Source organism: Tachysurus fulvidraco, chromosome 24 (genome assembly GCF_022655615.1).
Source record: "Tachysurus fulvidraco isolate hzauxx_2018 chromosome 24, HZAU_PFXX_2.0, whole genome shotgun sequence".
Taxonomy (NCBI): Eukaryota; Metazoa; Chordata; class Actinopteri; order Siluriformes; family Bagridae; genus Tachysurus; species Tachysurus fulvidraco.
Window position 1 is genome coordinate 18,360,697 of NC_062541.1, and position 20,692 is coordinate 18,381,388.

Consider the following 20,692-nt stretch of genomic DNA (forward strand, 5'->3'; position numbering starts at 1 on the left):
ACCCTCCGGTTGGATACAGGTATGTTTTATTGTCCGGGGGTGTAGACGCGTCTTTGCGCGTCTCCGTGCCCGTCTCCAACACTCCCTGAGCGCAGTGCGCATGCGCCATCCACTGATCCAGCCTTTAAAACCGGGATAGGAGGAATTTTCACTGGAGGCTAATCCACTGAATATGTCATATTTGGAAGCTGTTGATTTTTTTTATTGAGTGAATTTTAGTTTTCTCCACTTTCACAAATAAACATCTCTCATTCAAACGAGGGAATCTGAAATCCGATTAGGCGAAATCCAATCCTAGTTTTAATCTGGATCAAACCTTCAGTTTGTGTTGTTCAAAACTTGTCAGAAGGATTTGGATAACTTTGATCAAAAAAAAAAAAACAGGATTCTCCTGATCCCAACAGGGGGTAGGATTACAAGGTGGATTCCAGGAGGAAAATGTAAAACTTTAAAATGGGTCAAATAATACATTTGTATAATTTAGTGTTTATACTTTTATTGAAGCAAAACTTCAAAACAAAACTTCAGATCCGCCTCCTAAAGGCAGAGCTTGGAGATGCTGCTCTCTCGTCCTCAGATGAAAAAGAACCCTGAACATTCTTTATTTTGTTAACTATTGGACATTTAGCCATTTTGTTTTTTTAAGACGTTTTCAACATATCCACAATGTATTTGTTAATGTATATTTATGTTTTATGACTCAGTTGAGGGGTCAAAAGAAATTATGAATGGAAGTGGATGTTTGTTATTTTTGGGTTTTGTCTCAAAATAAAAAACTCTTACAGTGACTCCATGTTGGCTCTTCTACCTGTTCTTTACATAGCTGGTAGCCCACGTTATGATATGTTGTCCCATATCATAATGATCAGGATGTGGTAATCTTGATGTGGATGTGGTAATCTTGAAAATGGTGTCTGTGGATCAGGGTGATCCAATCCAATGTTGCTTTGAAAAACCGGCATAAAATTCAGACGGATTACCTGATCCTGAATAGAAAAAATTGGGATTCCCAAATCCGGATCATTTTGATCCAGATTAAATTTTTTGAACAACTGGCCTCTAATCCAGTTTTTATTCCAGTTTATCGGGCTTTAATCCGGTTTATAAACCAGTTTAATGTGTTTATCGGGCTTTAATCCGGTTTATAACCAGTTTAATGTGTTTATCGGGCTTTAATCCGGTTTATAACCAGTTTAACATGTTTATCGGGCTTTAATCCGGTTTATAAGCCAGTTTAATGTGTTTATCGGGCTTTAATCCGGTTTATAAGCCAGTTTAACGTGTTCACATGGTTTATAATCCCAATATATTGTACAGTTCATATAAACATTTATATTAATAAAGAGAGAAACACAAAAAGCTTGTAGCACAAAACTACAGGAGTGATGAGATGTTTTAATGTTTCATCTCTGTACGAAGTATCGCGAGATCGTGGGAGCTTTTATTCAGACGTAATGTTGCGCATGCGCGTTTGAGTGTGTCAACTTTTCACAGCGTCCACTGAACGCTGTTCCTCCGAGGCGTTATAACGCTTCCCCTGTAACAATGGCGGCGCAGACCGCGGGCTCGGCCTCCGGCAGTGCAGCACTGAGGCGGAAGAAGGACGGGGGACCGTGTGCGGACTTGTGGGAGCACACAGACATCCTCTCACAGCTAGAGACGGTTCGCTGTTGGATCGGGAAACATTACAAAAAGGTAAAGAGCACTGTGACGTGACGTGACGTACACACGCTAAGCTAAGCTAGGTGGCTAAGTGTGTCTATATCCGTTCTACAGCGACGTGTGAACGTCAGTATCTTTAAGATATTTCATGTATTAAACCTCGAGCCTGTCAGACTTATTTACAGTTAACAGCAGACTAGCTGTGGGACAGTTATCAGCTATCATTATGTACCGGACTGAGCCTTGTTTTCACCTGAAACTCGGGTAACACACGTGTTCTGTGGGGTTTGTTTACGTCTGTGCAGCGTCTCTCTGTGCCCTCCCGTCTCTCTGTGCCCTCCCGTCTCTCCGTGCCCTCCCGTCTCTCCGTGCCCTCCCGTCTCTCCGTGCCCTCCTGTGTCCCCGTGCCCTCCTTTCTCTGTGCCCTCCTTTTTCTGTGCCCTCCCGTCTCTCTGTGCCCTCCTCTCTTGCTGTGCCCTCTCTGTGCTCTCCTGTCTCTCTGTGCCCTCCTTTCTCTGTGCCCTCTCTGTGCTCTCCTGTCTCCCTGTGCCCTCCTGTCTCCCTGTGACCCTTCAAGCGCCTGCTCTGCACCCCTTCAAGCAGGCCTTGTCTTTGTAGCCATCACCATGTCGCCTCTAACAATTCTGCAATATTGCGCTGCTTTGGTTACCATGACGATATCCATAGAATGTATCAGGCTGTACACAGTTTATTATTCAGTAAAACACCCCTGATGTACGGCTCACGCTCAGCATCTCCCATCACACTGATGACCTTGTCCTTCCCAGTATGTGCAGGTTGATGCTCCTTCCAGCAAGTCTCTCTCAGCACTGGTCATCCAGCTGCTGCAGTTTCAGGAGGATGCTTTTGGTCTTAAAGCCAGTGACCCGGACCTCACTAAACTGCCAGTGAGTGGCTGCTCCACCTTCTGTATCCAGCTTCACCTACATGCTGGACTAATATATTTTACATGGCTTTTTTCCACAGGTAAAGTGTTTCCTAGACATGAAACCAGGAGGTGGTCTCTGTCATATTCTAGGCTCTGTGTACAAGTTTAAAACTGAGCAGGGTTGGTGAGTGTTCAGGCTTTACATCCCAATATACATATGTTCAGGGGACGAGGAGGCATGCACTGATACAAGGCGTTACAAGTCTATAAGAAGGTTTATAACTAAGCTCTGTTCTTTTAGTAGCCGCTAAACATAGCCATAAATCTTTCATTCACTGCTGCAGGCGGCGCTTTGACCTACAGAACCCATCTCGAGTGGACCGCAACGTGGAGATGTTTGTCAGTGTGGAGAAAACACTGGTACAGGTACTGAGAGAAATAGATCTTTACACTGAAGCACAAGGACAGCACAGGAGACATGCAGTCATCACTCTGTGTGTGTGTGTGTGTGTGTGTGTGTGTGTGTGTGTGTGTGTGTGTGTGTGTGTGTGTGTGTGTGTGTGTGTTTAGAACAATCTCCTGAGCAGGCCTGTGGTGTATCTGTCACCAGACCTAGACCAGAAACAAGCCAGCAAACTCATAGACATCATCATGAGACACAAGGTGGAGAACAGTAGTGAACATGAGTGTATTTAGTGTCTTATTCACAGTGAATTTACTGTTCTGTGTTGTTCGTCTCTCTCAGGGTTCGGTCACAGAGGACCGGTTACAAGCGACCCATCAGGTCTACCCTACTCCCACTTCAGTAGATGAAGGTGTGTGTAGTAGTCTGTAAGCTCTGTGTGTGTGTATGTAAAAGTTTACCCATGTTAAAAAACAAAACAAAACTTTAAGGTCATCAGACAAATGTTGTGGTGGTGGTGCAGCACGGTGGTGGGGTAGCATCATGCTTTATGACTGCTGTTCTTCAGCTGGAACTGAGGCTTTAATTAAGGTGGAGGGAATCATGTGGAGCTACAAGTACTGTTGATTTCACTGAAGAACCTTTAGGTGTCTAGTAGAAGTGTGTATTATTCACTTATATAATAATATCCTGCTGTATAAGATTTATTTATTTTTGCCCTTCAAATGTTTTTGTTTTTACTTCATTTTTAAAGTGCGTGTCTGTGCGTGTGTGTGCGTGCGCATGTGTCTGTGCGTGTGTGTGCGTGCGCCTGTGTGTGTGTGTGTGCGTGCGCATGTGTCTGTGCGTGTGTGTGTGCGTGCGCATGTGTCTGTGTGTGTGTGCGTGCGCATGTGTGTGTGTGTGCGTGCGCATGTGTCTGTGTGTGTGTGCGCGTGCGCGCGTGTCTGTATTTCCCCCAGAAGATTGGTTTAGACCGGTCATGCAGATCAGTAATCATGTGATGGTTCACTGGGGCATGTATCCAGACAGGTGAGTGTGTACAGATGTTTACTGCATGTGCACACACACACACACACACACATCATTAAATTCTCTATTCTTAATGTTTGGGTCTGTGTGTGATTTGTAGTTATGATACGTGGCTGTCAGCCAGTGATGTGGATGTGGATGTAGAGGAAACTCCCGGTTCAGAGCGACCTTGGCGGGTGAGTCAGTGTGAGGTTACAGTATATAATGTGTACAGTCCTGTCAGTGTGAGGTTACAGTATATAATGTGTACAGTCCTGTCAGTGTGAGGTTACAGTATATAATGTGTACAGTCCTGTCAGTGTGAGGTTACAGTATATAATGTGTACAGTCCTGTCAGTGTGAGGTTACAGTATATAATGTGTACAGTCCTGTCAGTGTGAGGTTACAGTAGTATATAATGTGTACAGTCCTGTCAGTGTGAGGTTACAGCAGTATATAATGTGTACAGTCCTGTCAGTGTGAGGTTACAGCAGTATATAACGTGTACAGTCCTGTCAGTGTGAGGTTACAGCAGTATATAATGTGTACAGTCCTGTCAGTGTGAGGTTACAGCAGTATATAATGTGTACAGTCCTGTCAGTGTGAGGTTACAGCAGTATATAATGTGTACAGTCCTGTCAGTGTGAGGTTACAGTAGTATATAACGTGTACAGTCCTGTCAGTGTGAGGTTACAGTATATAATGTGTACAGTCCTGTCAGTGTGAGGTTACAGTATATAATGTGTACAGTCCTGTCAGAGTGAGGTTACAGTATATAATGTGTACAGTCCTGTCAGAGTGAGGTTACAGCAGTATAAAAAGTGTACAGTCCTGTCAGTGTGAGGTTACAGCAGTATGTGTACAGTCCTGTCAGTGTGAGGTTACAGCAGTATATAATGTGTACAGTCCTGAAATTGTGAGGTTACAGCAGTATATAATGTGTACAGTCCTGTCAGTGTGAGGTTACAGCAGTATATAATGTGTACAGTCCTGTCAGTGTGAGGTTACAGCAGTATATAATGTGTACAGTCCTGTCAGTGTGAGGTTACAGTATATAATGTGTACAGTCCTGTCAGTGTGAGGTTACAGCAGTATATAATGTGTACAGTCCTGTCAGTGTGAGGTTACAGCAGTATATAACGTGTACAGTCCTGTCAGTGTGAGGTTACAGCAGTATATAATGTGTACAGTCCTGTCAGTGTGAGGTTACAGCAGTATATAATGTGTACAGTCCTGTCAGTGTGAGGTTACAGTAGTATATAATGTGTACAGTCCTGTCAGTGTGAGGTTACAGTAGTATATAATGTGTACAGTCCTGTCAGTGTGAGGTTACAGTAGTATATAATGTGTACAGTCCTGTCAGTGTGAGGTTACAGTAGTATATAATGTGTTCAGTTCTGTCAGTGTGAGGTTACAGTAGTATATAATGTGTACAGTCCTGTCAGTGTGAGGTTACAGTAGTATATAATGTGTACAGTCCTGTCAGTGTGAGGTTACAGTAGTATATAATGTGTACAGTCCTGTCAGTGTGAGGTTACAGTATATAATGTGTACAGTCCTGTCAGTGTGAGGTTACAGTATATAATGTGTACAGTCCTGTCAGTGTGAGGTTACAGTAGTATGTGTACAGTCCTGTCAGTGTGAGGTTACAGTATATAATGTGTACAGTCCTGTCAGTGTGAGGTTACAGTAGTATATAACGTGTACAGTCCTGTCAGTGTGAGGTTACAGTAGTATATAACGTGTACAGTCCTGTCAGTGTGAGGTTACAGTAGTATATAACGTGTACAGTCCTGTCAGTGTGAGGTTGCAGTATATAATGTGTACAGTCCTGTCAGTGTGAGGTTACAGTATATAATGTGTACAGTCCTGTCAGTGTGAGGTTACAGCAGTATATAACGTGTACAGTCCTGTCAGTGTGAGGTTACAGCAGTATATAATGTGTACAGTCCTGTCAGTGTGAGGTTACAGTAGTATATAATGTGTACAGTCCTGTCAGTGTGAGGTTACAGTAGTATATAATGTGTACAGTCCTGTCAGTGTGAGGTTACAGCAGTATATAATGTGTACAGTCCTGTCAGTGTGAGGTTACAGCAGTATATAATGTGTACAGTCCTGTCAGTGTGAGGTTACAGTAGTATATAATGTGTACAGTCCTGTCAGTGTGAGGTTACAGTATATAATGTGTACAGTCCTGTCAGTGTGAGGTTACAGCAGTATATAATGTGTACAGTCCTGTCAGTGTGAGGTTACAGCAGTATATAACGTGTACAGTCCTGTCAGTGTGAGGTTACAGCAGTATATAACGTGTACAGTCCTGTCAGTGTGAGGTTACAGCAGTATATAACGTGTACAGTCCTGTCAGTGTGAGGTTACAGCAGTATATAACGTGTACAGTCCTGTCAGTGTGAGGTTACAGCAGTATATAACGTGTACAGTCCTGTCAGTGTGAGGTTACAGCAGTATATAACGTGTACAGTCCTGTCAGTGTGAGGTTACAGCAGTATATAATGTGTACAGTCCTGTCAGTGTGAGGTTACAGCAGTATATAATGTGTACAGTCCTGTCAGTGTGAGGTTACAGTAGTATATAATGTGTACAGTCCTGTCAGTGTGAGGTTACAGTAGTATATAATGTGTACAGTCCTGTCAGTGTGAGGTTACAGTATATAATGTGTACAGTCCTGTCAGTGTGAGGTTACAGTAGTATATAATGTGTTCAGTTCTGTCAGTGTGAGGTTACAGTAGTATATAATGTGTACAGTCCTGTCAGTGTGAGGTTACAGCAGTATATAATGTGTACAGTCCTGTCAGTGTGAGGTTACAGTAGTATATAATGTGTACAGTCCTGTCAGTGTGAGGTTACAGTATATAATGTGTACAGTCCTGTCAGTGTGAGGTTACAGTATATAATGTGTACAGTCCTGTCAGTGTGAGGTTACAGTAGTATGTGTACAGTCCTGTCAGTGTGAGGTTACAGTATATAATGTGTACAGTCCTGTCAGTGTGAGGTTACAGTAGTATATAACGTGTACAGTCCTGTCAGTGTGAGGTTACAGTAGTATATAACGTGTACAGTCCTGTCAGTGTGAGGTTACAGTAGTATATAACGTGTACAGTCCTGTCAGTGTGAGGTTGCAGTATATAATGTGTACAGTCCTGTCAGTGTGAGGTTACAGTATATAATGTGTACAGTCCTGTCAGTGTGAGGTTACAGCAGTATATAACGTGTACAGTCCTGTCAGTGTGAGGTTACAGCAGTATATAATGTGTACAGTCCTGTCAGTGTGAGGTTACAGTAGTATATAATGTGTACAGTCCTGTCAGTGTGAGGTTACAGTAGTATATAATGTGTACAGTCCTGTCAGTGTGAGGTTACAGCAGTATATAATGTGTACAGTCCTGTCAGTGTGAGGTTACAGCAGTATATAATGTGTACAGTCCTGTCAGTGTGAGGTTACAGTAGTATATAATGTGTACAGTCCTGTCAGTGTGAGGTTACAGTATATAATGTGTACAGTCCTGTCAGTGTGAGGTTACAGTATATAATGTGTACAGTCCTGTCAGTGTGAGGTTACAGTATATAATGTGTACAGTCCTGTCAGTGTGAGGTTACAGTAGTATATAATGTGTACAGTCCTGTCAGTGTGAGGTTACAGCAGTATATAATGTGTACAGTCCTGTCAGTGTGAGGTTACAGCAGTATATAATGTGTACAGTCCTGTCAGTGTGAGGTTACAGCAGTATATAATGTGTACAGTCCTGTCAGTGTGAGGTTACAGCAGTATATAATGTGTACAGTCCTGTCAGTGTGAGGTTACAGTAGTATATAATGTGTACAGTCCTGTCAGTGTGAGGTTACAGCAGTATATAATGTGTACAGTCCTGTCAGTGTGAGGTTACAGTAGTATGTGTACAGTCCTGTCAGTGTGAGGTTACAGTATATAATGTGTACAGTCCTGTCAGTGTGAGGTTACAGCAGTATATAATGTGTACAGTCCTGTCAGTGTGAGGTTACAGTATATAACGTGTACAGTCCTGTCAGTGTGAGGTTACAGCAGTATATAACGTGTACAGTCCTGTCAGTGTGAGGTTACAGCAGTATATAACGTGTACAGTCCTGTCAGTGTGAGGTTACAGCAGTATATAATGTGTACAGTCCTGTCAGTGTGAGGTTACAGTATATAATGTGTACAGTCCTGTCAGTGTGAGGTTACAGCAGTATATAATGTGTACAGTCCTGTCAGTGTGAGGTTACAGCAGTATATAATGTGTACAGTCCTGTCAGTGTGAGGTTACAGTAGTATATAATGTGTACAGTCCTGTCAGTGTGAGGTTACAGTAGTATATAATGTGTACAGTCCTGTCAGTGTGAGGTTACAGCAGTATATAATGTGTACAGTCCTGTCAGTGTGAGGTTACAGTAGTATATAATGTGTACAGTCCTGTCAGTGTGAGGTTACAGTAGTATATAATGTGTACAGTCCTGTCAGTGTGAGGTTACAGCAGTATATAATGTGTACAGTCCTGTCAGTGTGAGGTTACAGTAGTATGTGTACAGTCCTGTCAGTGTGAGGTTACAGCAGTATATAATGTGTACAGTCCTGTCAGTAACACAGTGGGGTGATTAAACCCTTATACAAACCGATGCACATATGGGTGTGATGGGCAGGAGGCACATATGTCTGGCCATGTAGTTCTTCTGTACAATAGGCTCATGGGTGTATGCTGATGTTCTGCATTATTTTAAGGTACATGCTAAGTGGGTTCTCGACACAGATGTGTTTAATGAGTGGATGAACGAGGAAGACTATGAGGTGGATGATAGCAAACGGAGCGCGAGTTACCGAAGGCACATCTACCCCCGAGATGAAGAGGTAGAGCTTCACCTTCTCTCGTTTCCCAACTCTCCTGTTCCTTCTCTGCTTTTGTACTTTGTCATGTTCTTGTTTTCTGTCACAAAAGGAATGCAAGACCTCAGGGAAGAAGAGACGACGCTCGCCTTCTCCTCCATCTGAGTCCAGGAAGAAAGGAGGGAAAAAGGGGTGAGAACCATTCGGCCTGATGTCTTAATACTGTTGAAGACAGCAAGAAATATATATACACTCTCTCTCTCGCAGACACACACACACACACACACACTCGCTCGCACTCATACACTCAAATACACACACTCACACACACACACACACACAGTCATACTCGTACACACACACTCACACACATATATACACACACTTAAACATGCACACACTCACACTCTCACACATACTCGCACACACACTCATACACACACACTCGTACACACACTTATACACTTATACAGTCACACACACACACTCTCTTGCACACTTATGCACTCGTACACACACACACACTCATTCACATACATACACACACACACTCATTCACACACACTCACACACATACTCGCACACTTATAAGCTCTCACACACACTTATACACTCATACACACACATACACTCATACACACACTCACTCACACACACTCGCACACACACTTATACACACATACACACACACACTCATACACATACACTAATTCTCACTCACTCACTTACACACTCTCTCTCTCACACACACACACACACACACACACACACACACACACAGTCAGTGAGATTTTTACTTGAAACTCTGGACCTTCATCTGCATTTCACATTGCAGCTTAATTAGCTGATTGTAAATTATTAGGAACACCAGTGCCAGCATGCAGTTTATTTATGATGTCTCATTTGCAGTTTGTATAAGAGGCGTGGCCAACAGGAAGAGGTGGAGCCAGAAGAAGACCTGACTAAAGACATGGAGGACCCAGTACCTGTGCCCAACATGGAGGAGGTCAAACTGCCTAAAAACAGTGTGTCTCCTTTATTTGTTTTTATTATCCCCAAGGATTTCTGTTTCCTTTTCTGTAGTCAGTCTGTAATATTGATCCTAGACCTAATACCCTCCTATATCTCTCATGGATCATAATGGAGATATTTTACTTCCTTATTGGTGACAGTAAACCTGAAGAAAGACAGCGAGAACACACCAGTGAAAGGAGGAACCATGACTGACTTGGGTATGAGGATGTGCTTGTCTGTTTTACATGTTAGTGTTCATTTGTGGAAGGTGGGTTTCTCTAACATTCTTCTTTTTTTTAGATGACCAAGAAGACGAGTTCCTGTCTGGATTCAGGGTAAGTGGTGTATTAGCTGCACTGGGTCAGTAACACGACACTGACTTTAATAGGTGCCTGTATTTGTGTGTGTGTTCAGGATGACGAGGATCAGGGACGAGAGTTTGGGCGTGGCATGGAAGAAGAAGAGAGCACCATAAAGCAGACTCATCACATCATCATCCCCAGCTATGCCTCTTGGTTTGACTACAACTGGTAAATCTCCACCTAGTCACACCATCTCTAACTGTAGTGTGTAGTAGAGACTCATTTCAGTCTGAAATTCACCACTTCACACAACTGGAAGAGTTTTATTACACACACTTTTATTGGGGATTCATTCATTCACTCACTCCTCCATAAGATTAGAACAGAAGTCTATGGACAGAATTTCTACAGTTTAATAAACACAAGCTCTGGTGTGGTTTTCTGTGCTTTCTCTGAGTCTGAGATTCATGTTAATGTGATCTGTGGAGTGTGTATTAACTCTGTACCCTGCAGATAAACTGATTACCTTTAGGGTTTGATCACAGCAAGGTCACATGTCTGTGTTAGAGAGGACTAGTCTTCTGGACTTTTGGGACACAGACAGTGCTAATGGATGCAGAGTGTATTGTGGGATTGAGCTGTAATCTTCCATCAAACCTGTTCTCTGCTTCAGTATTCACCGGATAGAGAGGAGAGCACTGCCCGAGTTCTTTAACGGGAAGAACAAGTCCAAATCCCCTGAGATGTGCGTTTCACACACACACACACACACAACACGTTATACCCTTTATGACCATTACACCAATATGGTCGGGGTACACATAGTTTTGTATAAACAGAAGTGTGACGTATATTCTCTGAATGTGTTAATAATGTCTTTAGATATTTGGCTTATCGTAACTTCATGATCGATACGTATCGACTAAACCCTCAGGAGTACCTGACTTCCACCTCCTGCAGACGGAACCTCACAGGAGATGTGTGTGCCCTTATGAGGTTAGCTTTGTGTGTGTGTGTTCTTCTGCTTATACTACAGTGATCATCATGTGGAGCTTCAACTACAAGAAACTGTAAATGAGCTGGCCAATCAGATTCAAGCATTGTGTGTGTGTGTGTGTGTGTGTGTGTGTGTGTGTGTGTGTGTGTGTGTGTGTGTGTGTGTGTGTGTGTGTGTGTGTGTGTGTAGGGTCCATGCATTCCTGGAGCAGTGGGGTTTGATTAATTACCAGGTGGATGCTGAGAGCAGACCTCTTCCTATGGGCCCTCCACCTACACCTCACTTTAATGTTCTCACAGACATTCCCTCAGCCCTGGTCCCTCTACAGCACAGACCGTTACAGGTACACACACACAAACACACACACAGCTTGTAGTGGGAACTGTTTGCGGTGTTATGATTGTTTTTATGTTGTTTGTGTGTGTAGGTTTCAGCCTCTCAGCATATGCTCCATTTCCCAGAGAAGAGCAAAGAAAAACCATCAGACCTGCAAAACTTTGGTCTTCGAACGGATATTTATGCGAAGAAGCATCCTAAGGTACACACACACACACACACACACCCCTTATCTGTGCTTCAGTGTCTGTTGTTCTGAATCCAGAAGCTGAGGTTGTGTTCGTTACCCACTCTGTAGACTAAAGGAGCAAACGCAGGACGTGAGTGGACAGAACAGGAAACTCTCTTGCTTCTGGAGGTGAGTGTAGCATCCAATAAAATTTAAATACTTTATTCAGACCTAAGCAATGTAGATGTCAGTACTGTATACTGTCTTCCCCCTGGTGTGTGTGTCTCAGGCATTAGAGATGTATAAAGACGACTGGAATAAGGTCTCTGAGCATGTGGGAAGCCGCACACAGGACGAGTGTATCCTGCACTTCCTTCGCTTGCCCATAGAGGACCCGTACTTAGAGAACTCAGAAGCTTCAATGGGCCCGCTCGCCTACCAGCCTGTTCCCTTTAGCCAGTCAGGAAACCCGGTCATGAGCACAGTGGCTTTCCTCGCCTCTGTCGTGGACCCCAGAGTGGCATCTTCTGCTGCCAAGGCTGCCCTGGGTGAGTGAGTGAGTGGGTGGGTCGGTACAGTAGGGGTTTGTGTGTGTGTGTGGTGGTGGTGGTGGTGGGGGGGGGGGATGTTTGTATCCTACCTGCCATGAAAAGAACCTTTTTACTGCTCAGTTTATAAGGACATGTCATTGCTGTAATGTGGTGTTTGTGGTCTGGTTCTCAGAGGAATTCTCTCGTGTACGAGAACAAGCTTCTCCAGAGCTCTTCAATCCCCCTGACCTCAAAATGCAAGATCCTGAGGCCAGTTTATCTGAACTTGAGCCTTCCTTCGGATTGCAGATGAGTACCAGTTCTGGGCCGCAGGCAGAGCAACAGGAGAAACCTGGTACTGGTTTCTACACTACATGTGCACACCCAGGCTGTACTGCAGGAAACTGCCAGCAGGGGGCAGCGCTTACTCTGAATTTCCCCTTCAAATATATTCACACTGATTTTCAGAAACTTGCATTGTTCTGTGTTATTAATGTAATTTCATATGCAATGCACATATTTTTTATTTTATATAAAATATTCTATAGTCCTAAAACTCAAACAGGTTATTAGATATATGTACAGATTTGTATGTTAACTCTGACCTGTCTCTCCACACTGGCACTGAGCAGTAGTGTCATACACACATCTGTGTCCTGTGAAGGTTACGTGTCATGGCTGTAGACTCCAGCCGTGTTCCTGTAGCCCACGGTCCGAGTACATTGCTGTCTCATGTGCAGTTGTGTTAATGAATTAAATGGATAAATATAATGATTTATATTTTTATTGTTTAAGTACAGAGTCCATTGAGTGTAACACTTTACTGTAGTTAAGGAGAGGATATTTTCTGAACCCACAGTACCAGTTAACTGCCCATTGTGTGATCTACATTTTAGATGGATCCAGAGTGGACAAAGTGGAGTTTGACACAGAACACCATGACCAGGTGTGACGGCCCACAACACACACGACAGTTCCTACTCTATAATCCTCTATAATCCTCGTCCTTTCCTCCTTTTTATTCCTGTCCTTTGTTCTTAATTGCTGGTGTTTCAGCCAATCGGAGAAAACACTGCAGGAGAGGGAGAGCGAGTAAAGCATGAAAAGGAGGAGATGGAAGGAGAGAAAGAAGAGGAGAGCAAAGCTGGTTTGTGTTTTCAGCACACACACTTCATAAATATATTACTCTGAAATCACAAGAAATATAATATGCACTATGGCCGCAGATTCATTCCGTTTCAAGTAAATGTACTTTTTTCCCCTCTCCTGTGCATGCGTGTGTGTTTTGTTTTTGATTGTCTACGGTGAAGAAGACTGTTTGGAAGTGGCCCAGGGGACACCAGGGGAACATGTGGAGAGAAGGAGGAGGGTGGAGCTCGAACTGGTTGAAGCGAATATTGCCACAGCAGCTGCAGCTGCCCTGGCTTCTGCTGCCACCAAGGCCAAAGTGAGTAACACGCTGTGTATCTCACACACACCACAGATCCAAGCAAGGTGTAGGTGCTCTACACAAGAACAGTTCAGCCCAGATGTTTGTGACAGATGTTTGTCCTGCATCTCCTCCCCTTAAACGGTTCTCTCTCTTCTGCTCATTCAGCACTTGGCTGCTGTGGAGGAAAGGAAGATTAAGTCTCTTGTGGCTTTGCTGGTAGAGACCCAGATGAAGAAGCTGGAGATAAAGCTGAGGCATTTTGAGGAGCTGGAGACCATCATGGACCGGGAGAAAGAGGCTGTGAGTTAACACTGCATTGTACAATGTGTTCAGCTCCATCATGCAGCTGATCAAGTAGAAGAAAAGGATTTTTACTCGTATAGCTTACTATAATAGTGCCAGGGCGGTGATTGGTTCTCCAGGCCACCTTTCATTGTGTGTGTGTGTGTGCGCGCAGCTGGAGCAGCAGCGGCAGCAGTTGCTGTCAGAGAGGCAGAACTTCCACATGGAGCAGGTGAAGTACGCTGAGATAAAAGCACGGCAGCAGCTGGAACAGCAACAGGGCGGAGCCTCACAGAGCAGTGGACCTGCCTTTAACCCTCTACATGGTACATTCTATACACACACACACACACATGGACACACCTGATGAGAATAAGTGGTCTTTTTTAATAATGATTCACACACTGCACTCTAAACTTCAGCTCCTGTTATATGTAGTTATTGTGTACTGAAGCTGAAGGCTTGTTTCTGTTTTCAGGTCGTACAGTGGGCAGTGGAGGGGCGGGGCAGGTGATGGGCATTGGAGGGGCGGGGCAGGTGATGGGCAGTGGAGGGGCGGGACAGGTGATGGGCAGTGGAGGGGCGGGGCAGGTGATGGGCTCACAGCATACTGGTGCTCCTAATGGCACATGTGAGTGACTATAAAACCTCACCCTCTTCTCCATCACTTCTGTAGTGTGTGTGTGTGTGTGTGTGTGTGTGTCACATGCTGGATGTTTACTTTCTTTTCTCTTCTTCTGTGTAAAGACCAGACTCCACCTTCCTCCCAGTCTGAAGGGGCCACACCTATTTCCCGGCCCCCGATGGACAGCTGAAGTCATGTCCTGTAACGACCAATCGTCTGCCTGGGAATCTGATTACAGTGTTACTGCGTCCACTGAGTCATCTATCATGAAGTCCAACTCACCAGTGAAACCTTTAGTCCTGTGTACATGGTGTTTTACTCTACAGTCAACTGAACCAGTTGTGTGTCACTTTTGGTCAGCACTAAATGTTTGTAGCTTGATTTTGTATTAATGACATCTAGCACTCATGCCAATAAATTTTTTTAATAAAACTATCTGTCTCTGCACATGTGATTTATATTTATTCATTCTGTGGCTTACATCTGAGCATTTTAGCAGTTAGAGCCTCACCTGGACATCACAAACGTCCAGTCAGATGTCCGGGGCTTTAACCACTGAGCTCCCAGTGCCTCTGGGACTGTGGAGATAAAGATGATCCTACAGGAGTGATTTGTGTTGTAGTCGTTAATCTGTAGCTGATATTAGTGTTCCATGTTTGCAGTGAAAATCAGGTGAGTGAGCATGCTGTTGGATTTAAAGAACATCTGATCTTTACAAAAAGAGTATCGTTGGAGATTTCTAACCTGACTGAGTTGATGATCATTGGGCTGGAACAGGGTCCAAAGCCATGGACTCCACCAGTGCACTCTGACAAACTGTACAAATGGAGGATTAACGGTCACCTCTGAGAGATGTTGCTGGTGTTGGTGTGATTTCCCTTCAGTTCTCAAGGACAATTTCATCACCTCTGTCACTGCACTCACACCAGAGAGTGATCGGGAACACAAGCTTTCATTAACACACACAGCAATTCTGGATCATTTTCTCAGCAAATAACTGACCAAATATTAAAAGTATTTGTATATCGCTTTAACTATGGACATTGTGTCAATGCAGCTTTACAGAACATTGTATACAGATTCAAGTTTAATATTGTACTTAAATGTGGAACAATAATTTTTGTGTCAATGGGTCTATTTGTCTATATTCAGGAAAATTCGATGATTCTTTAGATCGCCCTGATGCAGACATCTGTAATGTTTTTCACTGCAGGGATCAGTCTTATCAAGTGTTCAACATGTAAAGACGCTGCAGATTAGATTAAGACTAAACCTCTTTGTCTGGTGTTTGATCAGCTCCAGCGTGACAGTGATCAGTCATCTGCTCCTGACTACATCAACTACACACTCCACTGTAACACACCTTTATCCTGTGGGTTCAGAGTCAACTTCACTGCAGGCTAAAACATCATCACTGATTACTGACAACACTTCATCCCTCCACTTTTTATTGTTATTTATTCTACAAGCAGCACTGCTGAGCTTTGAACTAATCTTTAATAGACTTGTTGCACGCACACACTCGCACTTTCTATCACAGTCTGTTCTGATCCTTCTTTAGATGTAAATTGTTTGTGTGTGTATTTGTGTGTGTACGTGTATTTGTGTGTACGTGTATTTGTGTGTGTGTCTTTGTGAGCGATGCTACATGTTTATTCAGCCTTAACACAAAGCAGGTAACTGAAGCAGTCTCTGTAACTAAATCTCTTTAATGTGTTTAATGCATCACAAGTCTGTTTATTCTCGGAGTCGCGCGCGCTCTGTTTGTTCCCGCGCGCAGTCTTTTGTTGTCGAGCGCGCGCGTTTCACGTGCACGTGTGTTGCGTGCACGTGCAGTGGAGGGGGAGGAGGATGGGGGGAGAAATTAACCAGATCCCTGTGCATACTGCTTGTGATCGGTCAGTGCAGTGTTCATGGTGCAGAAGCCTTCAGTCTTCACTTACTCACGGTGTCTTTTTATTCCCCATCATCAACACGCCGCTCGTGCGCTTTTACCGGGAAGAGAAGAAGTTCTGCTGAGGGATAACCAGAGGGATAACCAGAGAAAACCAAGCCAGAGAGAGAGAGATACGAGTGTGATGGAGAGAAGGGAGCAAGCCTGAGTGTGTGTGTGTGTGTGTGTGTGTGTGTGTGTGTGTGTGTGTGTGTGTGTGTGTGTGTGTGTGTGTGTGTGTACACTGTGGATGAAGATGCCGTGCAGGAGCTTCACGGTGCTGATGTCCAGCCTTCTGCTCCTCCAGCTGCTTCTCTACTACACACACGGTAAGCAGTGACCCGAGTAAACCTGTCTGTCTGTCAGTCTGTCTGTCAGTCTGCCTATCTGTCTGCCTGCCTGCCTGTCTGTCTATCTGTCTGTCTGTCTGCCTATCTGTCAGTCTGTCTGCCTATCTGTCTACCTGCCTGCCTATCTGTCTGTCTGTCTGCCTGTCTGTTAGTCTGCCTATCTGTCTGCCTTTCTGTCTGTCTGCCTGCCTGCCTGCCTGCCTGTCTGTCTGTCTGTCTGTCTGTCTGTCTGTCTGTCAGTCAGTCAGTCAATCTGTCTGCCTGCCTGAATGCCTGTCTGTCAGTCTGCCTATCTGCTTGTCTGTCTGTCTGTCTGTCTGTCTGTCTGTCAGACTGTCTCACTCACAAGCAGACAGACTGAGAAGTCTTTCTCCTGGTCTTTTCTCTCACTGCACCTCGATCTGTCACTGAAGTTGTTTGTAAATATTGACAAATCTGACAAAAAAATTTAGAACATGTAAAATCTTAATTCTATGTTTTCCATCATACACAATTTACAGCTGTGTGTATGTTAATGACCTGTAAAATACCACTGACAGCTCATTTGATGTAGTGACGCTTCAAAACTCTATAAAAGGTGAAGTACACTGATAGCTGGGAGCAGGAGAAGAGCCCTCACTTATTTAAACTCTAAGACCTTTAAATGGTTCTCTATCTCTTCTGATGTTCTGTTTGTGTTTCTCAACTCATCGAGTCACATTTTACAGATTTGTATAAACTATAATGTTGAATAGTGCTTTAATCCCAAAGAGAGGCTGAAGGGCTACATCAGAGGGAGGCAGGGATCAGTTTTTAATGACCTTACTTACATTATTTACAGTTACATTAACATTAACATTATTTACAGTTACATTATTAACTTTGACATTATTTACATATACACTATTAACATAGACACTATTAACATTTACATTATTTACATTTACATTATTAACATTAACATTATTTACAGTTACATTATTAACATTATTTACAGTTACATTACTTAGTTACATTATTAACAGTTACATTATTAACAGTTACATTATTAACATTAACATTATTTACAGTTACATTATTAACATTAACATTATTTACAGTTACATTATTAACAGTTACATTATTAACAGTTACATTATTAACATTAACATTATTTACAGTTACATTATTAACATTAACATTATTTACAGTTACATTATCAACAGTTACATTATTTACAGTTACATTATTAACATTAACATTATTTACAGTTACATTATCAACAGTTACATTATTTACAGTTACATTATCAACAGTTACATTGTTTACAGTTACATTATTAACAGTTACATTATTAACAGTTACATTATTAACATTAACATTATTTACAGTTACATTATTTACAGTTACATTATTAACAGTTACATTATTAACAGTTACATTATTTACAGTAACATTATTAACATTAACATTATTTACAGTTACATTATTAACAGTTACATTGTTTACAGTTACATTATTTACAGTTACATTATTAACATGAACATTATTTACAGTTACATTATTAACATGAACATTATTTACAGTTACATTATCAACAGTTAAATTATTTACAGTTACATTAATAACATTTACATTAATAACTAACATTATTTACAGTTACATTATTAACAGTTACATTATTAACATTAACATTATTTACATTTACATTATTAACATTAACATTATTTACATTTACATTAATAACATTAACATTATTTACAGTTACATTATTTACAGTTACACTAACATTAACATTATTTACAGTTACATTATTAACAGTTACATTATTAACATTAACATTATTTACAGTTACATTATTAGCAGTTACATTATTTACAGTTACATTATCAACAGTTACATTATTTACAGTTACATTAATAACATTAACATTATTTATATTTACATTAATAACATTAACATTATTTACATTTACATTAATAACATTAACATTATTTGCAGTTACATTATTAACATGAACATTATTTACAGTTACATTATTAACAGTTACATTATTTACAGTTACATTATTAACATTATTTACAGTTACATTATTAACATTAACATTATTTACAGTTACATTATCAACAGTTACATTATTTACATTTACATTAATAACATTAACATTATTTACAGTTACATTATTTACAGTTACATTATTTACATTTACATTAATAACATTAACATTATTTACAGTTACATTATTAACAGTTACATTATTTACAGTTACATTATTAACATTACCATTATTTACATTTACATTATTAACAGTTACATTATTAACATTAACATTATTTACAGTTACATTATTTACAGTTACATTATTAACAGTAACATTATTTAGTTACATTATTTATAGTTACATTAATAACATTAACATTATTTACAGTTACATTATTTACAGTTACATTATTTACAGTTACATTATTAACATTAACATTATTTACAGTTACATTATTAACAGTTACATTATTTACAGTTACATTATTAACATTACCATTATTTACATTTACATTATTAACAGTTACATTATTAACATTAACATTATTAACATTAACATTATTTACAGTTACATTATTAACATTAACATTATTTACAGTTACATTATTAACAGTTACATTATTAACATTAACATTATTTACAGTTACATTATTAACATTAACATTATTTGCAGTTACATTATTAACATTATTTACAGTTACATTGATAACATTAACATTATTTACAGTTACATTATTTACAGTTACATTAATAACATTAACATTATTTACAGTTACATTATTTACAGTTACATTAATAACATTAACATTATTTACAGTTACATTATTAACATTATTTACAGTTACATTGATAACATTAACATGATTTACAGTTACATTATTTACAGTTACATTAATAACATTAACATTATTTACAGTTACATTATTTACAGTTACATTAATAACATTAACATTATTTACATCAACATTATTTACAGTTACATTAATAACTAACATTATTTACAGTTACATTATTTACAGTTACATTAATAACATTAACATTATTTACAGTTACATTATTAACAGTTACATTATTAACATTAACATTATTTACAGTTACATTATTAACATTAACATTATTTGCAGTTACATTATTAACATTATTTACAGTTACATTGATAACATTAACATTATTTACAGTTACATTATTTACAGTTACATTAATAACATTAACATTATTTACAGTTACATTATTAACAGTTACATTATTAACATTAACATTATTTACAGTTACATTATTAACATTAACATTATTTGCAGTTACATTATTAACATTATTTACAGTTACATTGATAACATTAACATTATTTACATCAACATTATTTACAGTTACATTAATAACTAACATTATTTACAGTTACATTATTTACAGTTACATTAATAACATTAACATTAGTTACAGTGACATTATTGACATTAACATTATTTACTGTTACATTATTTACAGTTACATTATTAACATTAACATTATTTACAGTTACATTAACATTATTTACAGTTACATTATTAACAGTTACATTATTTACAGTTAAATTATTTACATTTACATTATTTACATTTACATCACATACACTAAAATTTACATTGTAGTGTCACCTAAATAAGCATGAGGTTCTGAGTCTGGTTCCTCTCATGGTTTCTTCCTCATATTGTCTCAGGGAGATTTTTCTTCCCACCATCACCATCACAGACGATCATTAGGGATAAATGTTACATCTTTAATGTTCATTGTTAAAAGCACCATACAAGTAAATGGAATTGAAAATATATCATTTTCAGTAAATGTTTTTAAATCTATATATTATTAGCATGTGAGTGGTTTGGGGTTTATTGTGTTCCCATGGACCCAATAAACATTCATTCAATCAT

At 40.3% G+C, this 20,692-nt stretch overlaps 2 protein-coding genes across 7 annotated transcripts in view; both read left to right on the forward strand.

Annotated features, from left to right (window-relative positions):
* The first annotated feature begins 1,460 nt into the window (after nt 1-1,460).
* smarcc1b (SWI/SNF related, matrix associated, actin dependent regulator of chromatin, subfamily c, member 1b) lies at nt 1,461-14,936 on the forward strand. Of its 2 annotated transcripts, none has more exons than XM_027144386.2 (28): nt 1,461-1,695; nt 2,451-2,570; nt 2,650-2,735; nt 2,896-2,977; nt 3,122-3,214; nt 3,297-3,366; nt 3,917-3,986; nt 4,087-4,162; nt 8,716-8,841; nt 8,930-9,009; nt 9,727-9,842; nt 9,990-10,049; nt 10,132-10,166; nt 10,246-10,361; nt 10,807-10,878; nt 11,016-11,129; nt 11,320-11,473; nt 11,558-11,668; nt 11,765-11,824; nt 11,925-12,183; nt 12,359-12,520; nt 13,062-13,111; nt 13,213-13,312; nt 13,476-13,612; nt 13,763-13,897; nt 14,055-14,205; nt 14,358-14,510; nt 14,627-14,936. In XM_027144386.2, the coding sequence occupies exons 1-28, from the start codon at nt 1,546-1,548 to the stop codon at nt 14,692-14,694; spliced, it is 3,006 nt and encodes a 1,001-aa protein (XP_027000187.1). In that variant the 5' UTR covers nt 1,461-1,545; the 3' UTR covers nt 14,695-14,936. The 2 variants fall into 2 exon arrangements, with proteins under 2 accessions (XP_027000187.1, XP_027000189.1); XM_027144388.2 differs by having other exon boundaries at nt 13,222-13,312.
* A 1,402-nt stretch (nt 14,937-16,338) lies between these two features.
* cspg5b (chondroitin sulfate proteoglycan 5b) overlaps nt 16,339-20,692 on the forward strand; it is a 36,661-nt gene continuing 32,307 nt past the window's right edge. For 2 of the 5 annotated variants that reach the window (XM_047808196.1, XM_027144408.2), the window contains exon 1: nt 16,339-16,766. In XM_047808196.1, coding sequence (XP_047664152.1) covers nt 16,688-16,766 — 79 coding nt within the window. In that variant the 5' untranslated portion in view covers nt 16,339-16,687. The remainder of the gene's footprint in view (nt 16,767-20,692) is intronic. The other 3 variants (XM_027144407.2, XM_027144409.2, XR_007139418.1) reach the window with 2 other exon arrangements.

What these genes read in the sequence shown, in the direction of transcription:
- smarcc1b (XM_027144386.2), top strand. Translation starts at nt 1,546, where the DNA reads ATGGCGGCGCAGACCGCGGGCTCGGCCTCCGGCAGTGCAGCACTGAGG. An exon ending in TGGGGCATGTATCCAGACAG is followed by an intron (nt 3,987 to 4,086) that starts GTGAGTGTGTAC and finishes TGTGATTTGTAG; the next exon opens with TTATGATACGTGGCTGTCAG. An exon ending in AGTTCCTGTCTGGATTCAGG is followed by an intron (nt 10,167 to 10,245) that starts GTAAGTGGTGTA and finishes GTGTGTGTTCAG; the next exon opens with GATGACGAGGATCAGGGACG.